The 20,494-nt window shown below is 46.8% G+C and overlaps 1 protein-coding gene across 1 annotated transcript in view; it reads right to left on the bottom strand.

Annotated features, from left to right (window-relative positions):
* The window catches only part of COPZ1 (COPI coat complex subunit zeta 1), a gene marked incomplete at both ends in the record, with an annotated part of 67,314 nt that overhangs the window by 46,467 nt on the left and 353 nt on the right, over nt 1-20,494 (bottom strand). The window contains 2 exons of the mRNA XM_080704874.1: nt 17,789-17,844; nt 18,232-18,313. Coding sequence (XP_080561000.1) covers nt 17,789-17,844; nt 18,232-18,313 — 138 coding nt within the window. The remainder of the gene's footprint in view (nt 1-17,788; nt 17,845-18,231; nt 18,314-20,494) is intronic.

Below are 20,494 nucleotides of genomic sequence, written 5' to 3' on the forward strand. Positions count from 1 at the left end.
GGGGCCATACACAAAAAGAGAAAAAAAATAGGGCTGGGGGTGTAGCTCCAAGGCATAATACCCCTGGGTTCAATCCCGAGTACCAAAAATAAAATAAATGAATAAATAATAAATAAATAAATAAAATGAGGTTCTTTCCTCCTTCAAGACTGATTAAAACTGGGCGTGGTGGTGTGCACTTGTAATTCCAGTACTTGAGAGGCTGAGACAGGAGGATCCTGGTTCACAGACAGCCTCAGCTACTTAGTGAAATCCTTTGCAACTTAGTGAGACCCTGTTTCAAAATAAAGAATAAATAGGGCTGGAGGTATAGCTCAGAAGTAGAATGCCCCTGGGTTCAATCCCCACTACCAGGAAAAAAAAAAAAAGAGCAAGATGTGGTAGTGCACGCTTGTAATCCCAGTACTTGGGATACTTGAGAGGCTGAGACAGGTGGATGGCAGGTTCATAGCCAACCTCATCTACTTAGTGAGGCCCTCTGCAACTTAGTGGGACCCTGTTTCAAAATAAAAAATAAAAAGTAGGGATGGGCCGGGCATGGTGGCGCATGCTTGTAATCCCTGCGCTTGGGAGGTGGAAACAGGAGGATCGCGCAGGTTCGCTGGCTTAAGAGACCCTGTTTCCAAAAAAAAAAAAAAGGTCTGGAAATGTAGTCCGGAGGTAGAAGGGTTTCCAGGAACTCCAGTACCACCAAAATAAATAAATAAATAAATAAATAAATAAATAAATAAATAAATACTAGGGATGGGGTATAGCTCAGAGGTGGAATACCCCTAGGTTCCTTCTCCAATACCACAAGAATAAGATACAGCTGTAGTGTAACTCAGAGGTTGAATGCCTCTGGGTTCCATCCCCAGTACCAAAATAAACAAATTAAAATAGGCTAGGTATGGTGACTCATGTTTGTAATCCCAGTACTTGGGAGGCGGAGACAGGAGAATGGCAGGTTCATGGCCAGGCTCAGCTACTTAGTGAGGTCCTCTGCAACTTAGTGAGGCCCTGTTTCAAATAAAGAATAAAACAGCATTAGGGAGGCTGAGACAGGAGGATCACAGTTTGGGGCCAGCCTCAGCTACTTAGTAAGGGCCTTTGCAACTCAGTGAAACATTGTTTCAAAATAAAGAATAAACATAGGTCTGGGGTATAGCTTGGAGGTAGAATGTCCCTGGGTTCCATCTCTAATACTGCAAAAAAAAAATAATAATAATATATATGACTGGAAGCCAGGCATGGTGGTACATGCTTGTAATCCCAGTATTTGGGAGGTTTAGGAGGATCGAACAGGTTCAAAGCCAGCCTCAGCTACTTAGTGAGACCCTTTGCAACTCAGTGAGACCCTGCTTCAATAAAGAATAAAGCCGGGCATGGTGGTGCACGCTTGTAATCCCTGCGCTTGGAAGGTGGAGACAGGAGGATCGTGCAGGTTCGAGGCCAGCCTCTCTGGTTTAAGAGACCCTGTTTCCCAGTAAAATATAAAATAGGTATGGGAGTGTAGCCTGGAGGTAGAAGGGTTCCATCCCCAGTACCACCAGAAAGAAAGAAAGAAAAAAAGAAAGAAAGAATGATAGATTAGGGCTGGGAATGTCGCTCGGAGGTAAAATGCCCCTGGGGTCAATCCCTGATACCGCGAAATAAATAAATAAATAAATAAATAAGTAAATAAATAAATATATAAATAAATAATAAATAAATTGCCCAGCCTGGTCCAGATCTCTCCATCCTCCCACCTCAGCTTCATAAGTATTTGGTAGAAGCCTGGCGTGGTGGCGCATGTTTGTAATCCCTGCACTTGGGAGGCTGAGACAGGAGAATCGCACAGGTCTGAAGCCAGCCTCAGCTACTTAGTGAGGCTCTCAGCAACTTAGTGAGACCCTGTTTCCAAATAAAGTATAAAATAGGTCTGGGAGTATACCCCGGAGGTAGAAAGCCTCTGGGTTCCACCCCCAGTACCACCCCCCCAAAAAAAAAGTATTTGGTAGGTAAGGGCTGTACCTCTGAGCTACATCCCAGTCCTCAATACTTGGGATTGCTGGAATGTACCACCCACACACTGGCTCAAATAACTTAATTTATGCTTTTGTGTGTGTGTGTGTGTGTGTGTGTGTGTGTGTGTGTGTGTGTGTGTATGTGTGTGTGCGCTACTGGGGATGGGACCCAGGAACCTTCTACCTCCGGGCTACGCTCCCAGACCTATTTTACATTTTATTTGGAAACAGGGTCTCGCTAAATTGCTGAGAGCCTCACTAAGTAGCTGAGGCTGGCTTTGAACCTGTGCGATCCTCCTGTCTTAATGCTTTTGCATATTGCCTGCCACATTCTCTTGTTTTATACATGTGTCTGCCCCATTCGACTGTGACGGCCCAAAGGCAAAGTCACGCCTGAATTATCTTGGTATCTTCTGAATTTAGCAATTTATTACTTGCTTAATAAATATTTGTTGAATGAATGGCTATTATACTCAGAACTAGACACCTTGAGTCATATATAAAATAGATAAGATGAGCATGGAGGCACACATTCGTAATCCCAGAACTGAGAGGCTGAAACAGGAAGATTGCAGGTTTGAAGTCAGCCTCAGCAACTTAGTGAGGCCTCCACAGCTTAGCAAAACTCTGTTTCCAAATAACGAATAAAATAGGAAGCCAGGCGTGGTGGCACACGCTTGTAATCCCATTATTTAGGAGACTGAGACAGGTGGATTGCAGGTTTGTGGCCAGCCTCAGTTACTTAGACCCTATTTCAAAATAAAGAATAAAAAATAGGGCTGGGGGTATAGCTCAGAGGTAGAATACCCCTGGGTTCAATCCCCAGTTCTGCCAAAAAAAAAAAAAAGGAATAAAATGGGGAGCTAGGCATGGTGCAGGCCTGTCACCCCAGTTTTGGCTAGGAGGCTGAGACAGGAGGGTCTCAGATTCAAGGGCAGCCTGGGGAAGTAGTAAGATTCTCATCAAACCTTGTGAGATCCTGTTTCAAAACAAAAATAAATAGGGCTGGGGGTATAGTTTGGAGGCAGAAACCCCTCTGAGTTTAATCCCCAGTCCCACCAAAATATAGGGCATAACCCAGAGGTAGAAGGCCCTTGGCTTCCATCCCCAGTACAACAAAAATGAACAAAAAAAGGAAGGAAGGGAGGGATGGATGGAGGGAGGGAGGGAGGGAGGGAGGGAGGAAGGAAGGAAGGAAGGAAGGAAGGAAGGAAGGAAGGAAGGAAAGCTGGGTATGATGGTGCACACCTCTAATCCTAGTACTTGGGAGGTTGAAAGAGGAGGATTGCAGTTTCAAAGTCAGCCTCAGTAACTAGCAAGGCCCTCTGCAACTTAGTGAGACCCTGTTTCAAAATAAAAAAATAGGGTTGAGGGTGTAGCTCACAGGCATATTGCCCCTGGATTTAATCTTCAATACCACAATAAATATATAAATAGCAATAAAATAAAACAAAATTGGGCTGGGGGTATAGGTCAGAGGGAGAGCACCCCGGTTTCAATACCTAGTACCACAAAAGAGGAGGCGGAGGAGGAGGAGGCGGAGGAGGAGGAGGAGGAGGCGGAGGAGGAGGAGGAGGAGGAGGAGGAGGAGGAGGAGGAGGAGGAGGAGGAGGAGGAGGAGGAAACTCAGGTAAATGTCCTTGCAGTAATAAACATTGTGTGTCCATTGCCTCATCTGGTCCCGCACATCCTGTGACGGAAGCTCTGTTCTCTGTATTTGCCAAGGGGAAATTGAGTCTTAAGGAGGCTAAATAATTTGCCCAAGTCCAAACTGAGCTGAAACTTAATTCAGATTTCTCTTCTCAGATGGGTAGATAGGGGCAAGGAAGGCATTCTGGGAAGAGGAGAGTAAATGGAGCAAAGACTGGACTCAAACAAGCAGATGCCTATGAAAAGGGGTGATTCGCGACCGGGCAGCTAGCCGGCCTCCCATTCTCTGAGGGTGGGGCTTTCCAGGCAGCTCCACCCACTGCAAGGATTGCCACAGTGGGGTGGGGAAGGGCTTCTCAGGTTCCTGGAAGGTGACTGAAGCTCTGAAACTGGCACTGTGCCCAGTGCGTGGCTGGCTGGAGCCCCACCCAGCAGTGCCGGGATGGGATTCTTGGCCTGAAGGCTAGTTCCTGGAAGGCTAAACCCCAACACTGCCTCCCAGTCCTGGTCCCTCCCAGAATCGGCCTGTCTACTGGTCTCAGTCCTGTCCCAAGCAAATCTGCACCTGTCAGGCCTCCAGCAACGGTATTCTTAGTTTCTGAAGCCCTGGAAGACTCTTGCCCCAGGTATATAGGGAATTATCTGCTAATAGTAACAGGATTCCCTTCATTTCTCAATTTATATATTTATTTATTTAAGGACTTGAGGATGGAAACCAGGGGCCTTCTACCTCCAGGATACACTCCCAGACCTATTTTATATTTTATTTGGAAACAGGGTCTCCCTAAGTTGCTGAGAGCCTCACTAAGTAGCTGAGGCTGGTGTCAAATCTTCAAGATCCTTCTGTCTCAGTCTCCCAAATACTGGGATTACAAGCATGCACCACCACCCCCAACTCATTTTTGTTTTAATTAATTAATTAATTTTGTGGTATGGCAATGGAACCTAGGGACATTCTACCTCCAAGCTACAGTTGCAGCCCTATTTTACTGTTTATTTTGAAACAAGGTCTGAAGTGGGTGTGATGGCACATGCCTGTAATCCCAGTACTTGGGAGGATGAGATAGAAAAATCAAGTTTGAGGAGAGCCTTAGCAAGGAGTGAGACTTGTATCAACCTAGGGAGGTCATATTTATGTACTATTTATTTATTTATTTATTTATTTATTTATTTTTGCAGTACTGGGGATGGAACCCAAGGGCATTCTACCTCCAAGCTACACCCCCAGCCCTATTTTTTTGTTTTTTTATTTTGAAACAGGGTCTCACTGAGTTGCAAAGGGCCTCACTAAGTAGCTGAGGCTGTCCATGAACCGTGATCCTTCTGTCTCACCCTCCCAAATGCTGGGTTTACCAGCATAAACCCATGGCTCATCATGACCGGCTGAGAGATACTATTTAAAAATAAAAATATGTGGGTACGGTGGCCCATGCTCGAATCCCAGCATTTGGGAAGCTGAGACAGGAGAATCACGGTTCGCAGGCAGCCTCGGCTACTGAGTGAGGCTCTTTACAACTCACTGAGACCCTGTTTCAAGATAAAGAATAAAAAAATAGGGCTGGGGGAGTAACTCGAAGGTAGAATGCCCTGGATCTATCCCCAGTACCGCAAAAAAATAAAAAATGGGCCTGACATGCAGCTCGATGTATCCCCAGTACAAAGAAAGAAAGAAAAGAAAGAAAGCCGCGCTGGCTTAAGAGACCCTGTTTCCAAATAAAAAAAGTATAAAAATAGGTCTGGGAGAGTAGCCCAGAGGTAGAAGGGCTTCCAGGAACCCTAGTACCACCAAAAAAAAAAGAAAGAAAAGAAAAGAAGAAAGAAGGAAAGAAGGAAAGAAGGAAAGAAGGAAAGAAAGAAAGAAAGAAAGAGCAGGGAAAGAAGGAAGGAAAAAAAGCAAAGAAACAAGATCTTACTAGAATGATGAGTCTCACTACATGTTGAGGCTATCTTGAACCTGTGATCCTCCTGTCTCAGCCTCCCAAGTACTAGGTTTGCAGGCATGTGCCACCACATCCAGCTGTTTTTGTTGTTGTTTTGCAGCGATGGGGATTGAACCCATGAACTAGTACATTCCAGACATGGACTGTACCTCTGAACTATACCCTGGTTCCACACTTAGTTTAAGGCTTTTTGTTTGTTTGTTTGTTTGTTTTTACATACTGGGGATGGAACCCAGGGACATTCTACCTCCAAGCTACACCCCCAGCCCTATTTTTTCTTTTATTTTTTTTTTGCAGGTATGAGTATGGAACCCAGGAGCATTCTACCTCTGAGCTACACCCCCTGCCCTATTTTCTATGTTTTATTTTGAAACAGGGTCTCACTGAGTTGCAGAGGGCCTCACTAAGTAGCTGAGGCTGTCCATGAACCACGGTCCTTCTGTCTCGGCCTCCCAAATGCTGGGTTTAAAAGTATAATCTCGAGCCGGGCGTGGTGGCGCACGCTTGTAATCCCCGCGCTTGGGAGGCTGAGACAGGAGGATCCCACAGATTCGAAGCCAGCCTCAGCTTCTTAGGCTCTCAGCAACTTAGTGAGACCCTGTTTCCAAATAAAATCTAAAATGGGTCTGGGAGTATAGCCCGGAAGTTAGAAAGCCTCTGGGTTCAACACACACACACACACACAAATATACACACACACACACACACACACACACACACACACATCCAGGCATGGTGGCCCATGCTCAAATCCCAGTATTCGAGAGGCTGAAACAGGAGAATCGCGGTTCGATTACAAGCATACTCCACCATGCCCAGCTTCTATACTTACTTTAATATTAATCTCATTTACCTTTCCAGAACTTCTACTAAGCATACTAAGTAGTTATTATTGTCAGTATCTCTAATTTTGTTTTGTTTTGTTTTGGGTTTTGGTTTTTTCTTTTGCGGTACTAGGGATTAAACACAGGGCCACTCTAACTTCCAAGTTACATCCCAGCCCCATTTTTATTCTTTAAATTTTTTTTTTTCTAGTACTGGGATGGAACCCAGGGGCGTTCTACCTCTGAGCTACACCTCCAGCCCTAGATTTTATTCTTTATTTTGAAACAGGGCCTCACTGAATTGTAGGGCCTCACTAAGTAGCTGAGGCTGTCCATGAACTGCAAGTCTCCTGTTTCAGCCTCTAGAATACTGGGATTACAAGTGTATGCCATTACCCCTGGCTTATTTTTTATTTTGAAACAGGGTCTCACTAAGTTGCAGAGGCCTCACCAAGTAGTTGAGGCTGGTTGCAAACCTGTAATCTTCTTGTCTCAGCTTCCCAAGTACAGAAATTTCAAGCATTCGCCACCTTGCCCAGCTATAATTATCTCCATTTTGCAGGTGTAGAAATAAAACTCTGAAAGGAGGGGCTGTGCTAGGTGTGGTAACACACACCTGTAACCCCAGCTACTTGGGAGGCCAAGGCAGGAGGACCAACAGGTTCCAGGACAACCGGGGCAACTTAATGAGACCTCATCTCAAAATAAATTTTTTTTCTTTTTTTTGCAGGTCTGGGGATGAACCCAGGGGCATTCTACCTCTGAGCTACACCCTCTGTCCTATTTTTTATTCTTTATTTTGAAACCTGGTCTCACTGAGTTGCAGAGGGCCTCACTAAGTAGCTGAGGCTGTCTCTGAACCGCGATCCTACAGGTCTTAGCCTCCCGAATGCTGGGATTACAAGCGTGAGCCACCACGCCCAGATCTCAAAATAAAATTTAAAGCCAGGCATGGTAGCACACACCTGTAATCCCAGTATTTGGTAGGCTGAGACTAGAAGATCACAGGTTCGAGGACAGCTTCAACAGGTAGTGAGACTCTTAGCAATTTAGTAAAACCCTATTTCAAAATAAAAATAAAACATTCATGTATAGTGGCATAAATTTGTAATTCTAGTACTTGGGAGTCAGAGACAGAAGGATCACAGGTTTCTGGCCTCCCTCAGCAATTTGTGAGGCCCTCCCCAACTTAGGGAAACTCTGTTTCAAAATAAAGAATAAAATAAGTCTAGGGGTGTAGCTTGGAGGTAGAATGCCCCTGGACTCCATCCCCAGTACCACAAAAATAAATAAATAAAATAAAATAAAATAGGACTGAGATATAACTAAAAGTAGAATGATTCTGGGTTCAATCTCCAGTACCACAGGAAGAAAAAAAATAAAAAAATTAAGAATTGGGAACCAGGTATGGTGATACAGGCCTATAATCCCAATATTAGAAGTTTAAGACTGGAGGATTACAGGTTCGAGGTCAGCCTCAGCAACTCAGTGAGGCCTTCAGCAACTTAGACCCTGCTTCAAAATTAAAAAATAGCCGGGCGTGGTGGCGCACGCTTGTAATCCCCGCGCTTGGGAGGCAGAGACAGGAGGATCGTGCAGGTTCGAAGCCAGCCGCGCACGCTGGTTTAGGAGACCCTGTTTTCAAATAAAAAAATAAAAAATAGGTCTGGGAGTGTAGCCCGGAGGTAGAAGGGCTTCCAGGAACCCCAGTACCACCACACACACACACAAAAAAAAAAATTAAAAATAAACCAGGAATAGTGGCACATGCTTGTAATACCAATACTCGGGAGGCTAGGACAGGAGGATCCCAAGTTTTCGGCCAGCCTCAGCTACTTAGTGAGGCCCTCTGCGACTTAGTGAGACCCTTCTTTCAAATATAAAAAATAAGCCTGGCATGGTGGGACACACTAGTAATCCCAGTACTTGGGAGGCTGAGACAGGATTGCAGGTTTGAAGCTAGCCTCAACTACTTAGTGAGGCACTGGCAACTTAGTGAGACCCTGTTTCAAAATAAAGAATAAGACCTGGGCATGGTGGTATACGCTTGTAATCCCAGCATTTGGGAGGTTAAGATAGGAGGATCTCAGTTCACAGACGGCCTCAGCTACTATGTAGTGAGACCCTCTGCAATTCAATGAGACCCTGTTTCAAAATAAAGAATAAAAAATAGGGCAGGGGGTGTAGCTCGGAGGTCGAATGCCCCTGGGTTCCATCTCCAGACCTGCATAAAAAAAAAAAAAAAAAAAAAGGGGGAGAAACGAATGTGTTAGCCGAGATCTCACAGCCAATAAATGCAGGAACCCAAGCCAAGCTGGAACCCAAGCCCAGGTTTTATGATTCAAGATTCTAGAGGGGAAAAGAAAAATGATTCAATGTCCAGTCTTTATTCTGTTTGGGCACTAAGGATTGAACCCACGGGCATTCTACCTCCCAGCTACACCTCCAGCTCTCTATTTTTTTTTTTTTTTTAAGTACAGGGTCTAAGCTGTGGAAGGTCTCACTATGTAAGTAAGGCTGGCTGCAAACCTGCAATCCTCCTGTCTCGGTGTCCCAAGGTCTAGTATTACAAGCATGTACCAGTACACCTGACTTTATTTATTATTTTGAAACAGGATTTTACTAGGTTGCTGAGAGCATTGCTAAGTTGCCAAGGCTGGTTTTGAACCTGTGATCCTTCTGTCTCAGTCTCCCAAGTACTGGGATTACAAGTATGCACCACCACACCCAGATATTTTTATCTTTTTTTTTTCAGGTCTGGAAATGGAACCCAGGGGCATTCGATCTCTGAGCTACACCCCCTGCCCTATTTTTTATTCGTGTGTGTTTGCATGTGTGTGTGTGTGTGGTACTGAGGGTGGAACCCAGGGGCTTTTCTACCTCGGGGTTATACTCCCAGACTTATTTTATACTTTATTTGGAAACAGGGTCTCACTAAGTTGCTGAGAGCCTCACTAAGTAGCTGAGGCTGGCTTCGAACCTGTGATCCTCCTGTCTCAGCCTCCCAAGTGGGATTATAACTGTGCCAAGCCTGGCTTGTCTCAGCCTCTTAAGCATGCAGCACCACACCTAGCTCCTCTGAAAGTTCCTAACTGAGGAAAGGGACCTCTTAGAAGACTTTTTTTTTTTTTTTTTTTTTGTGATACTGGGGTTCCTGGAAGCCCTTCTACCTCTGGGCTACACTCCCAGACCTATTTTTACATTTTTATTTGGAAACAGGGTCTCCTAAGCCAGCGCTATCCTCCTGTCTCTGCCTCCCAAGCGCAGGGATTACAAATGTGCGCCACCACGCCCGGCTCATAGAAGACTTTAAAATGCCACGAGGCAAGGCCGATGCTGGGGCCTCCGAGGCCGGGATCAGAGCCTGCCGAGGGGTTAGGCCGGGGCCGGGGCCAGCGAGGCCGGGATCAGAGCCTGCCATGAGGTAAGGCCTGTGCTGGGGCCTCTGAGGCCGGGATCAGAGCCTGCTGAGGGGTTAGGCCGGTGCCGGGGCCACTGGCTGGCATTGGAGTCTCCCGTGAGGCAAGGCCACTATTGAGGCCTCTGAGGCCAGGATCGGAGCCTGCCGAAGGGTCAGGCCGGTGCTGGGGCCAGCGAGGCCAGGATCGAAGCCTGCCACGAGGCAGGGCCAGTGCTAGGGTCTCGGAGGCTGGGATCGGAGCATGCCGAGGGGTTAGGCCAGTGCCGGGGCCATCGGTTAACATTGGAGCCTGCCGTGAGGAAGGCTGGTGCTGGGGCCTCCGAGGCCGGGATCGGAGCCAGCTGAGGGGTTAGGCCAGTGTCAGGGCCAGCGAGGCCAGAACCGGGGCCTCCCATGAGGCAAGGCCACTGCTTGAGGCAGCGAGGTCTGGATCAGTCCGCCGGGTAGCCAGGCCACAACTGGGGCCATCAAGAGTGGGATCGGTATTTGCAACGCGGCATGCACAGAGAAATATCGCAGAAAATTAAAATCAGATGCTTCCCCTAATCAGCAGTAACTAGGAGGAAAGGGGCAACAGGAAGTGGCCGAGCTATAGAAAGGGCCCTATAGTGAAGCAATTAAGGTGACCAATCAGAGGGTATAGAATAGGGGAGGATGGAGCCTCTTTAAAAAGCAGGAGGTACATAAACAAATGTATCAAAGTTAATCACCAAACAAGATATGTATCAAAGTTAATCACCAAACAAGCATGGGATCTAGGGAGGGGGAGGGAATGGGATGGGGACTGGATGAGGGCTAATTGGATGATGTGTGCTTGTATATCCTCTCAAGTCTTATATTCCAATGTGATGTATGATTACAATGCACCAATAAAAATAAATTTAAAAAAAAAGACTTAAAAAAAAAATCCTTGCCAGGTGTGCTGGCGCACGCTTGGGAGACAGAGACAGGAGGATTGCACAGGTTCGAGGCCAGCCTCTCTGGTTTAAGAGACCCTGTTTCCAAATAAAATATAAAATAGGTCAGGGAGTGTAGCCCGGAGGTAGAAGGGTTCCATCCCCAGTACCACCAAAAAAAAAAAAAAAATCCTTTTCTTAGCCAGGCATGGTGGTGCACACTTGTAATTCCAGTATATGAGAAAGCGAGACAGGAATATTGCAGGTTCAAAGCCAGACTTGGCAATGTAGGGAGGCTCTCTGAATCCTAATGAGATCTTGTTTCTAAATAAAGAAATAAAACTGGGCTAGGAGCCGGGCATCGTGGCACACACTTGTAATCCCAGCATTTGGGAGGCTGAGACCAGAGGATCACAATTTGCGGACAGCCTCAGCTACTTAGTGAGGCCCTCTGCAACTTAGTGAGACCCTGTTTCAAAATAAAGAATAAAAAATAGGGCAGAGGGTGTAGCTCGGAGGTCAAATGCCCCTGGGTTTCATCCCCAGACCGCAAAAAAAAAAAAAAAAATAATAATAATAATAATAATAAATAATAATAATAATAATCCTATCCTTACTGGAGCACAGGAAAAAATGAGCTAGATCCAGCTTCACCACCTGGGCCTCAGTTTATAGCATTCTCATGTCCTTTAGTAAGAAAGGCCTCCCCCTTCCCTGGTCCCAGACCTCCTCTGCCACCTCCCCCATCCGGGGTAACCACCAGGCTCTGCTGCCTAGGATAACGCCCAGCCCTCCCTTTACCCCCTGTGGCTGCCGCCCTTTTCCGTCTGTTGAGAGAGGAAGCCAGGGGGTGGCGGGTGCAACCCTGTGGGGCACTGATAAAGGGCCAGTGTTATCCCCGCCCCTGAGGCCACTGCGGTCAGACCAGTAGACAAGCAGGCAGGGCAGCCAGCTCCCTCTGGGACCCATGGCCCTCCCCTGGTTCCACCTCTACCCACCCTGCCCTTCTCTTCTCGGGAAGCTGGTTGCATAAGCCAGTGGGGTGTTTGGCAACATTGCTTGTGGCTTGACCCGGTGCTGCTGCTGGTGTGCACACACACATTGTGGGGGTGAGGGTGGGGGCGGGTTGATCAGGGGTGACAACAAGTTAACCTTTTAGGGGGTGGGCAATCGGCAGAGATGGGGAATAAGAAGATAGTAAAGCTACATTCCTCTCTGTGTTCTGTCTCTGCTCCCTTTGTGGAGGATTCTGGAGATAGGAAAACCCCAGCATCCCTGTCCTGTTGAGCCTTGCAAACGAGAACTTGAGCAACAGAGACTTGGGGTAGAAGGGTCTGGACTCTGGACTTTAGGGACCTGAGAGGGTGGTGCTAAAGGAACCATCCTTTCCCTCAAGGCTGTAAGGGATGCTCTGGAGGCAGGACCCAACCTTGGAACCACAGTGAGGCCTCTCCTGAGGAAGGGAGTGAGGACAGGTGGGAGAGACACCCTAATAGCTGCCTAAGTGAGGGTTCTCTGCCCGCCTAGCTTGCCCTGATGGCCATGTCTGACCCCACAAATAAATAGTAAAGGACTCCAAACACTTCTGTGAACCCCTGTTGCTTACCAGATAGAATACACTTTCCTTTCTGTAACTTGCCTTTCAAGACACTTTACAGCCTGGTGCAGTGGCTCATGCCTCTAATCTCAGGACTTGGGAGGTAGAAATAGTAGTATCGTAACTCTGAGACCACCAGACAAAATTTAGTGAGACCCTGTTTCCAAATAAAAAATAAATAAAAAGGGCTGGGGTTTGTGGGGTGTAGTTAGAACACTCCTGGGTTTAATCCCCAGTACCAAAAAAAAAAAAAAACAACAACAACAAAAAAAACACTTTATGTACAACACTGGTTAAATTTTCCAGGACCGTTTTCTCCTTCCTTCCTTCTTCCATCTTTCCTTCCTTCCTTTCTTTCTCTCTTTCTTTTTCTCCTTCTTTCCTTCTTTCCTTTCCCTCCCTTCCTTTCTTTCATTTTCTATTTTTCAGTGACTGGGATCAAATACACACACACACACACACACACACACACACACACACACACACACAGCAAACCACTCTACCACTGAGTTAAACCCGGCCCCTAAGGCCTATCTTCTATTTATTGCCCCACATACGACCTTCGCCAGCCCAAAGTATTCCTCGTGTGTTGTGCCCCTGCACCCTTGTGCCTCTGCGCCTTTGCTTGGAGTACTCTTTCCTTTTCTTGTTCCACAGCCCAGCTCAACTCTCACCCTCCTCTGTGAAGCCTTCCCTGAACTTTACTAGGTAGAACTGATTTCTTCTTATACTCCACAGCATTTTATAGATCTTATTTATTTATGTGGGGGTGGTACAGGGGATTGAACACAGAATTCACCTCTTAGCTAATGCCCCTAGCCCTTTATTTATTTATTTATTTATTTATTTATTTATTTACTTTTGTGGTACTGGGGATCGAGCCCGGACATCCTACCACTGAGCTACACCCAGCCCTATTTTTTATTTTATTTTGAAACAGGGTCTCACTAGGCTAATGAGAGTCTCACTACTTGCTGAGGCTGTCCTCGAACTTGCGATCCTCTTGTCTCTGCCTCCCAAATGTTGGGATGAAAAAAGTGTGCCATCATGCCTGGCTTTACTTTTTGTTTTGAAACAGAGTCTTCCTAGGTTGCTGAGAATCTTGCTAAGTAGCTGAGGCTGGTCTTGAAACTCCTGTCTCAGCCACCCAAGTACTTGGATTATAGTAGGCATTGTACCTATCTCAGCTATATAGATTCTTCCAGTACTATTTATTTATTTATTTATTTATTTATTTATTTATTTATTTATTTACTGGTGGTGCTGGGGATAGAACCCAGGGGTATTCTACCTCCAAGCTATACCTCCCACCCTATTTTAATTTTTTTTTTTTTTTTTTTTTTTTTTTTTGGTAGTACTGAAGATGGAACTCAGGGGCATTCGACCTCCGAGCTATACCTCCTGTCCTATTTTTTATTCTTTATTTTGAAACAGGGTCTCACTAAGTTGCAGAGGGCCTCACTAAGTAGCTGAGGCTGTCTGTGAACTGGGATCCTCCGGTCTCAGCCTCCCAAATGCTGGGATTACAAGCGTGCGCCACCACTCCCGGCTCCCTATTTTAAATTTAATTTGGAAATAGAGTCACACTAAATTGCTGAGGCTGGCCTGAAAACCTGTGATCCTCCTGTCTCAACCTCTCAAGTACTAGGATTACAGGTATGTGCCACTACACCCAGCTACACTGATCTTTATTATTTATTTATTTATTTATTTATTTAGTGGTACTGGGGATGGAACCCAGGGGCATTCTACCTTTGAGCTACACCCCCAGCCCTATTTTTGTGTGTATGTGTGGGGGGGGTCTGGGGATGGAACCCAAAGGCATTTGACCTCCGAGCTACACCCTCTGCCCTATTTTTTATTCTTTATTTGGAAACAGGGTCTCACTAAGTTGCGGAGGGCCTCTCTAAATAGCTGAGGCTGTCTGTGAACCATGATCTTCCAGTCTCAGCCTCCCAAATGCTGGGATTACAAGCATGCACACCATGCCGGGCCCCCAGCCCTATTTTTATTCTTTTGAAACAGGGTTTCACTGAGTTGCAAATGGCCTCACTAAGTAACTGAGACTGTTGGAGAACTTTGATCCTCCTGTCTCAGCCTCCCAAATGCTGGGATTATACATAGATTTTTTTTTTTTTTTTTTTTTTTGCGGGTCTGGGGATGGAACCCAGGGGCATTTGACCTCCGAGCTACATCCCCTGCCCTATTTTTTATTCTTTATTTTGAAACCGGTTCTCACTGAGTTGCAGAGGGCCTAAGTAGCTGAGGCTGTCCACGAACCATGATCCTCCTGTCTCAGCCTCCCAAATGCTGGGATTACAAGCGTGGGCCACCACTCCCGGCTTGCATAGATCTTTATTAATGTGATTCTTTAACTAAACGTCAGTAGTATATGGACATGTCTTATTCATCTTTGTGGTTTTGGAGTATAAAATATGGTAGACAATAGATATTTGTTGAATGAATGAATGAATGACATATGTACAGTGTCCTGGACTGGTAGTTCTCATTCAGTAAATGTTTGTGTACTATCTGTAACCTGGTATTATATATTCAGCCACAAGCATGACTATCACCACCCCTTTTCCCCTTTGAGGGGCCCAAATAAGTATACAAGTGAGAGTTCTATCTGCATGTGTGTGATCCAGATTCATGCCCAGGTTATCAGGAGATTCTGAATCCACATGAAATTTACAATGAAGTCATGGGTTGCCTCCTGTCCTGCATAAAAAATGCATGTGCAGTCATGATCTCCTGGGTTAAGGATGGAACTCAGAGCATTTTGCCACGTTTGGGCATGGGCACTGATTAATCCCAGCACACACCAGCCAGCTCAGGAGGCACCTTGCGGCATCAGCATTGCCTCTTAACTGCTTCCTTGTGTTTCTGGGTTATGGAGGATCTTAGGAGAAAACAGGAATGGCCAAGGAGAAATCAAGCACCATCACTTGCCTGGAGGGCTCATGGCCAATGTTGTGTATCATCTGGGACAGGTGTGTGTGTGTGTGTGTGTGTGTGTGTGTGTGTGTGTGTGTGTGTGTGTTGTAACCCGGGGACATTCTATCTCCAAGCCATACCCCCAACTCTTTTACTCTTTTTATTTTTTGTTTAGAAACAGGGTCTTACCAGGTTGCTGAAATCTTCCATCTTCCTGTCTCAGACTCCCAAGTACTGGGATTATAGGAGTGTACCACCATGCTTGGCTTATGCTTTTCTTTCTCTCTTTTTTTCTCCCTTTCTTTCTTTCTTTCTTTCTTCCTTGTGGTACTAGGGATTGAACTATTTTTGTTGTTGTTGTTGTTGTTGTTGTACTGGTGGTGGAACCCAGAGGCATTCTACCTCCAGGCTATACTCCCAGACCTATTTTTAAAATATTTTATTTGGAAACAAGGTCTCACTAAGTTGCTGAGAGCCTCACTAAGTAGCTGAGGCTGGCTTCGAACCCATGCGATCGATCCTCCTGTCTCAGCCTCCCAAGTGCGGGGATTACAAGCGTGCGCTACCACGCCCAGCTATCAGCCCTATTTTATTTTACTTTCTTTTTAATTTCTCATTAAGTTATGGAGGGCCTTGCTAAGTTACTGAGGTTGGCCATAAACCTGTGATCCTCCTGTCTCAATCTCTCAAGAACTGGGATTACACCATGCCTGCCTCCATTTTTTTTTCCCCCCAGTACTGGGGATGCAACCCAGGGGTATTCTACCTCCGAGCTACACCCCCAGCCTTATTTTTTTTATTCTTCTTTATTTTGAAACAGGGTCTCACTGAGTTGCAAATGGCCTCACTAAGTAGCTGAGGCTGTTCTCGAACCATGATCCTCCTATCTCAGCCTCCCAAATGCTGAGATTACAACCGTGTGCCACCATGCCTGGCTATTTTTTTAAATTATTGTTTATTTTTGTGGTACTGGGGATTGAACTCAGAAACATTCTATCTCTGAGCTATACCCCCAACTCTATTTTTAATTTTTATTTTAAAACAGGGTCTCAGGTTGATGAGAATCTTACTACTTGCTGAGGCAGTTCTCAAGCCTGTGTTTCTCCTGTCTCAGCTTCCCAAATACTGGGATTACAAGCATGCACTACTACACCTGGTTTCTGGCTTTACTATTTTAACAGTTCTATCAGAATACAATCCTATCAGAACATGCTGTTTGAATGCAATTCCTATGTTGGGGTGCCACATGTCTGCTTCCCCAGTCTTTAAATGTTTCCAATTTAGCCAGGTGTGGTGGCGCACTCTTGTAATCCCCATGCTTGGCAGGCGGAGACAGGAGGATTGCGCAGGTTCGAAGCCAGCCACGCTGGTTTAAGAGACCCTGTTTCCAAATTTTTTTTAAAAAAGTATAAAAATAGATCTGGGAGTATAGCCCAGAACTATTAAACTATAGAAGGGTTTCCAGGAACCCCAGTACCACCAAAAAATAAATAAATAAATAAAAATGAATGTTTCCAATTTAGCTTACATCATGAGGGAAAAAATATAGAGAAAAAGTGTGAGCTACTCAAAAAATTGTAGCTAGACATAAGAAGGACTTTCCTCGGAGCTGAGGCTACTAAACACGGGGAGGAAATTTCTCCTAATATCTAGAGAGGTCTGTTTGGCCTGGGCCTGGATCAGGTGGTTGGGAGGCAAAAGGATGACTTTTGAGGGGTACACTTTGGCCTGAGCGGAGCTGCCTGGGTGCTAGGGGTTGAATCTGATACCTGTGCTGTGTCCTGCCTGTGGCTGCCATGTGGTTAGGGCGATTTCCTTGAAAGAAAGGAAGGCAGGGGGCACCTGGGGTCTGAATAATCTCCCTACTGGGCAGCCCCCCAATCCAACTCCCCTCACACACTGAAGAAAAAAGGAACCCTGGCCAAGAAAGAAGCCTTTGTCCCAGGACATTTGAGGCTGAGGGAAGGAGAGGGCTACAGGTGAAGGGCCACATCAAAGCGCAGCCTCCTCCAAAAATAGCTCCCCTCCCCAGCTCTCAGGGCCCCGGGTCCCCTAAATCAAGCGGGTCCCCTGAATGCCTACCAGCCTAAGCAGCTGCCGAGCTAAACACCCGGCTCTTAGGGCAGAGGAAGGCGGCTTCAAGCTGTATAAAGTCTAGAGGTCGCTTTCGAGTGGACGCTGAAAGGGCGGCCGGCAGAGGCTCGAGCCCTGCGCCCCCGCTGGCTAGGAGTAAGGCGGGGGCGGGGTGTGGGCAGAAACCGCTCCGGGCTCAAGTTTCCTCTCTGGGCCAGGAGGGGCCGGAGGAGAGGAGGGCCACGGGGAAAGGGGAGGGTTGGAGGAAGGACTGAGAACTCTGGCGAAGGGCTTGGAGAGAAGTGTGGAGCGCTGCACACTCCACACTCAGCGCGCAGCGATGGCCCGGGGGCGGGGCTCGGCCCCCGCAGGTGCTCGGAGGTAGCAGGGATCCGCGCCCAGGAGGTGCCAGCTGTGACCCAGACTCTCCAGAGTCAACACCAGGAGCCCCATCTCTCGCCTCACCTTGCTTGGATTCTGCCACAGGTGCCTGGAAGGTGGGCTGCGGGAGGAAGTGGTTCCTGGGGGATCCCAAGAGGCAGGCTGGGGAGGTGGAGGGAGAGAATAATCAACTTTCAGTGTTTCTAGGAGAGCTTCCCAGACTGCCCCTGGTTTAGGAATTTGACATCTCTGGGAACTCTTCTTGGAGAAGGCTTGGATAGCTTCTTGGGTGTTCTGGGATCCTTCAAGTGGAAGGCTGTGGATGGGGACCACATAGTGGTCTCGGAGGCACCCCGAGGGGCTAGGAGTGGCCAGAAGAAACCCTCCAGCTGATGGGCTGGCCTGGGGGAGCCGGCCATTCTCAGGTGTAGGGTAACATTCCATTCTGCTTTGTCCTGCTCCCAGGGAAGATTTGGGGGAAGCTGAGGATTGGAGGCTCAGGATATCTGGATATCTGAGAGGGTTACAGCAGGATGGGGTGTTTGGTGGGTCCAGGTTCTTGTCTCCCACTGTCCCTTCTCTTGTCTGCCCACGGGCAGTAGAGATCAGCTGGAACAAGAAGGGAGAGGAAGGCATCTCAAGCCCAGAGCACCTTCTACCTGGAGCCCCTGACTGCTTGGGAGGTAGAAGGCTGGTATGCAGAGGAAGAGAAGGGAGAGGTATCAGATCTGCCCAGCTTGGCGACTCTAGTCATTGGCCTCAAACCACTGAAGTTTAAGGTTTAGGGATAGAGTGATAGGACAGCAGAGATGTGTCCCCTCCTGTCCCCCCTTGCCCCCACATTTGAGTCTAGTATGTTGCCAGGGGGCTGAGTTCCCTTACTCTGCTCAGCTATTTCTCTCTCTCTCTCTCTCTCTCTCTCTCTCTCTCTCTCTCTCTCTCTCTCTCTCCCTCTCTCCCTCTCTCCCTCTCTCCCTCTCCCTCTCCCTCTCCCTCTCTCTCTCTCTCCACCCCGGGATTCATCCGAGGAGGATGCTAAGGCAGTCCACAAACTGTGATCCTCCCATCTCAGCCTCCGGAGTGCTGGGATTACAAGTGTGTACCACCGTGCCTGGCTGGCTTTTTTTTTTTTTTTTTTTTTTAAGTACTGGAGATTGAACTCAGGGGCATTCTACCTCGAGTTTTTTTTTTTTTTTTTTTTTTTTTTTTTAATATATGGAAACAGGGTTTCACTAAGTTGCTGAGAGCCTCATAGCTGAGGCGAACCTGGATCCTCCATTCTCAGCCCCCCAGGTCCTGGGATTACAAACCACCCCGCCTGGCAGCTCTTTCCTCTCTCTCTCTCTCTCTCTCTCTCTCTCTCTCTCTCTCTGTACTGGGGATGGAACCCAAGGGTATTCTGCTTCCAAGCAAGCAACACCCCCAGCCCTATTTTTTATTCTTTATTTTGAAGTAGGGTCTCACTGAGTTGCAAAGAGCCTCACTAAGTTGCTGAGGCTGTCTGCGAACCCCATCCTCCTGTCTCAGCCTTCTAAATGCTGGGATTACAAGTGTGGGCCACCAGCCTGGCTGGCTTCTTTTTTTAAGTACTAGAGATTGAACCCAGGGGCATTCTACCTCCAAGCTACACCCCCAGGCCTATTTTATTTTTATTTTGAAACAGGATCTCAGTAGGTTGATAACAGTCTGACTGCTTGCTGAGGCTGCAATCCTTCTACCTCAGCCTCCCGAGATTACAGGCTGTGCCTCCCCACCCCTTGGTACTGTGAATGGAATCCAGGGGCATTCTACCTCTGAGCTAAACCCCCAGCCCTATTTTTATTTTTTATTTTTTGCAGTACTAGGGATGGAACCCAGGGGCATTCACCTCCAGCCTTATTATTATTATTATTATTATTATTATTATTATTATTAATTATTTAGTTTGAAACAGGGTCTCACTGAATTGTTCTCAAACTGCAATCCTCCTGCCTCAGCCTCCCAAATGCTGGGATTACAAGCGTGCACCACCACGCCCAGATCCCAGCCCTAATTTTATTCTTTATTTTGAAAAAGAGTCTCACTGAGCTGCAAAGGGCCTAAGTAGCTGAGGCTGTCTATGAACCATGATCCTGCTGTTTCTGCTTCTCAAATGCTGGGGTTACAAGTGTGTGCCATCATACCTGGCTTCCCTAATCTTTCTTTCTTTCTTTTTTTTTTTTTTTTTTTTGTGGTACTGGGGATGGAACCCAGGGACACTCTACCTCTATCTCTGAGCTATAGCCCCAGCCCTATATATATATATATATTTTTTTTTGGTGGTACTGGGGTTGGAACCCAGAGGCTTTCTACCTCCGGGCTATACTCCCAGACCTATTTTATATTTCATCTGGAAACAGGGTTTCACTAAGTTGCTGAGAGCCTCACTAAGTATCTGAAGCTGTTTTTGAACCTGTGAGATCCTCCTGTCTCAGCCTCGCAAGCACGGGGGTTACAAGCATGTACCACCATGCCCGGCTCTTTAGTCTTTTTATTTTTGAAACGGGGTTTCACTGAATTGAAGGTCCTTGCTAAGTAGCTGAGGCTGTCCTTGAACTGCAATCCTCCAGTCTCTGCCTCCTGAATGCTGGGATTACAAGTGAATGCTTGGGATTACAAGTGTGCGCTACCACGCCTGGCTCTTTATTTTTTATTTTGAAACAGGGTCTCACTAAATTGGGGAGGGCCTCACTAAGTACCTGAGGCTGGTTGCGAACCTGCGCTCCTCCTGTCTCAGCTTCCCAAATACTTGGATTATAAATATGTGCCACC

The sequence above is a fragment of the Muscardinus avellanarius genome (genome assembly GCF_963383645.1).
Source record: "Muscardinus avellanarius genome assembly, chromosome: 11".
Taxonomy (NCBI): Eukaryota; Metazoa; Chordata; class Mammalia; order Rodentia; family Gliridae; genus Muscardinus; species Muscardinus avellanarius.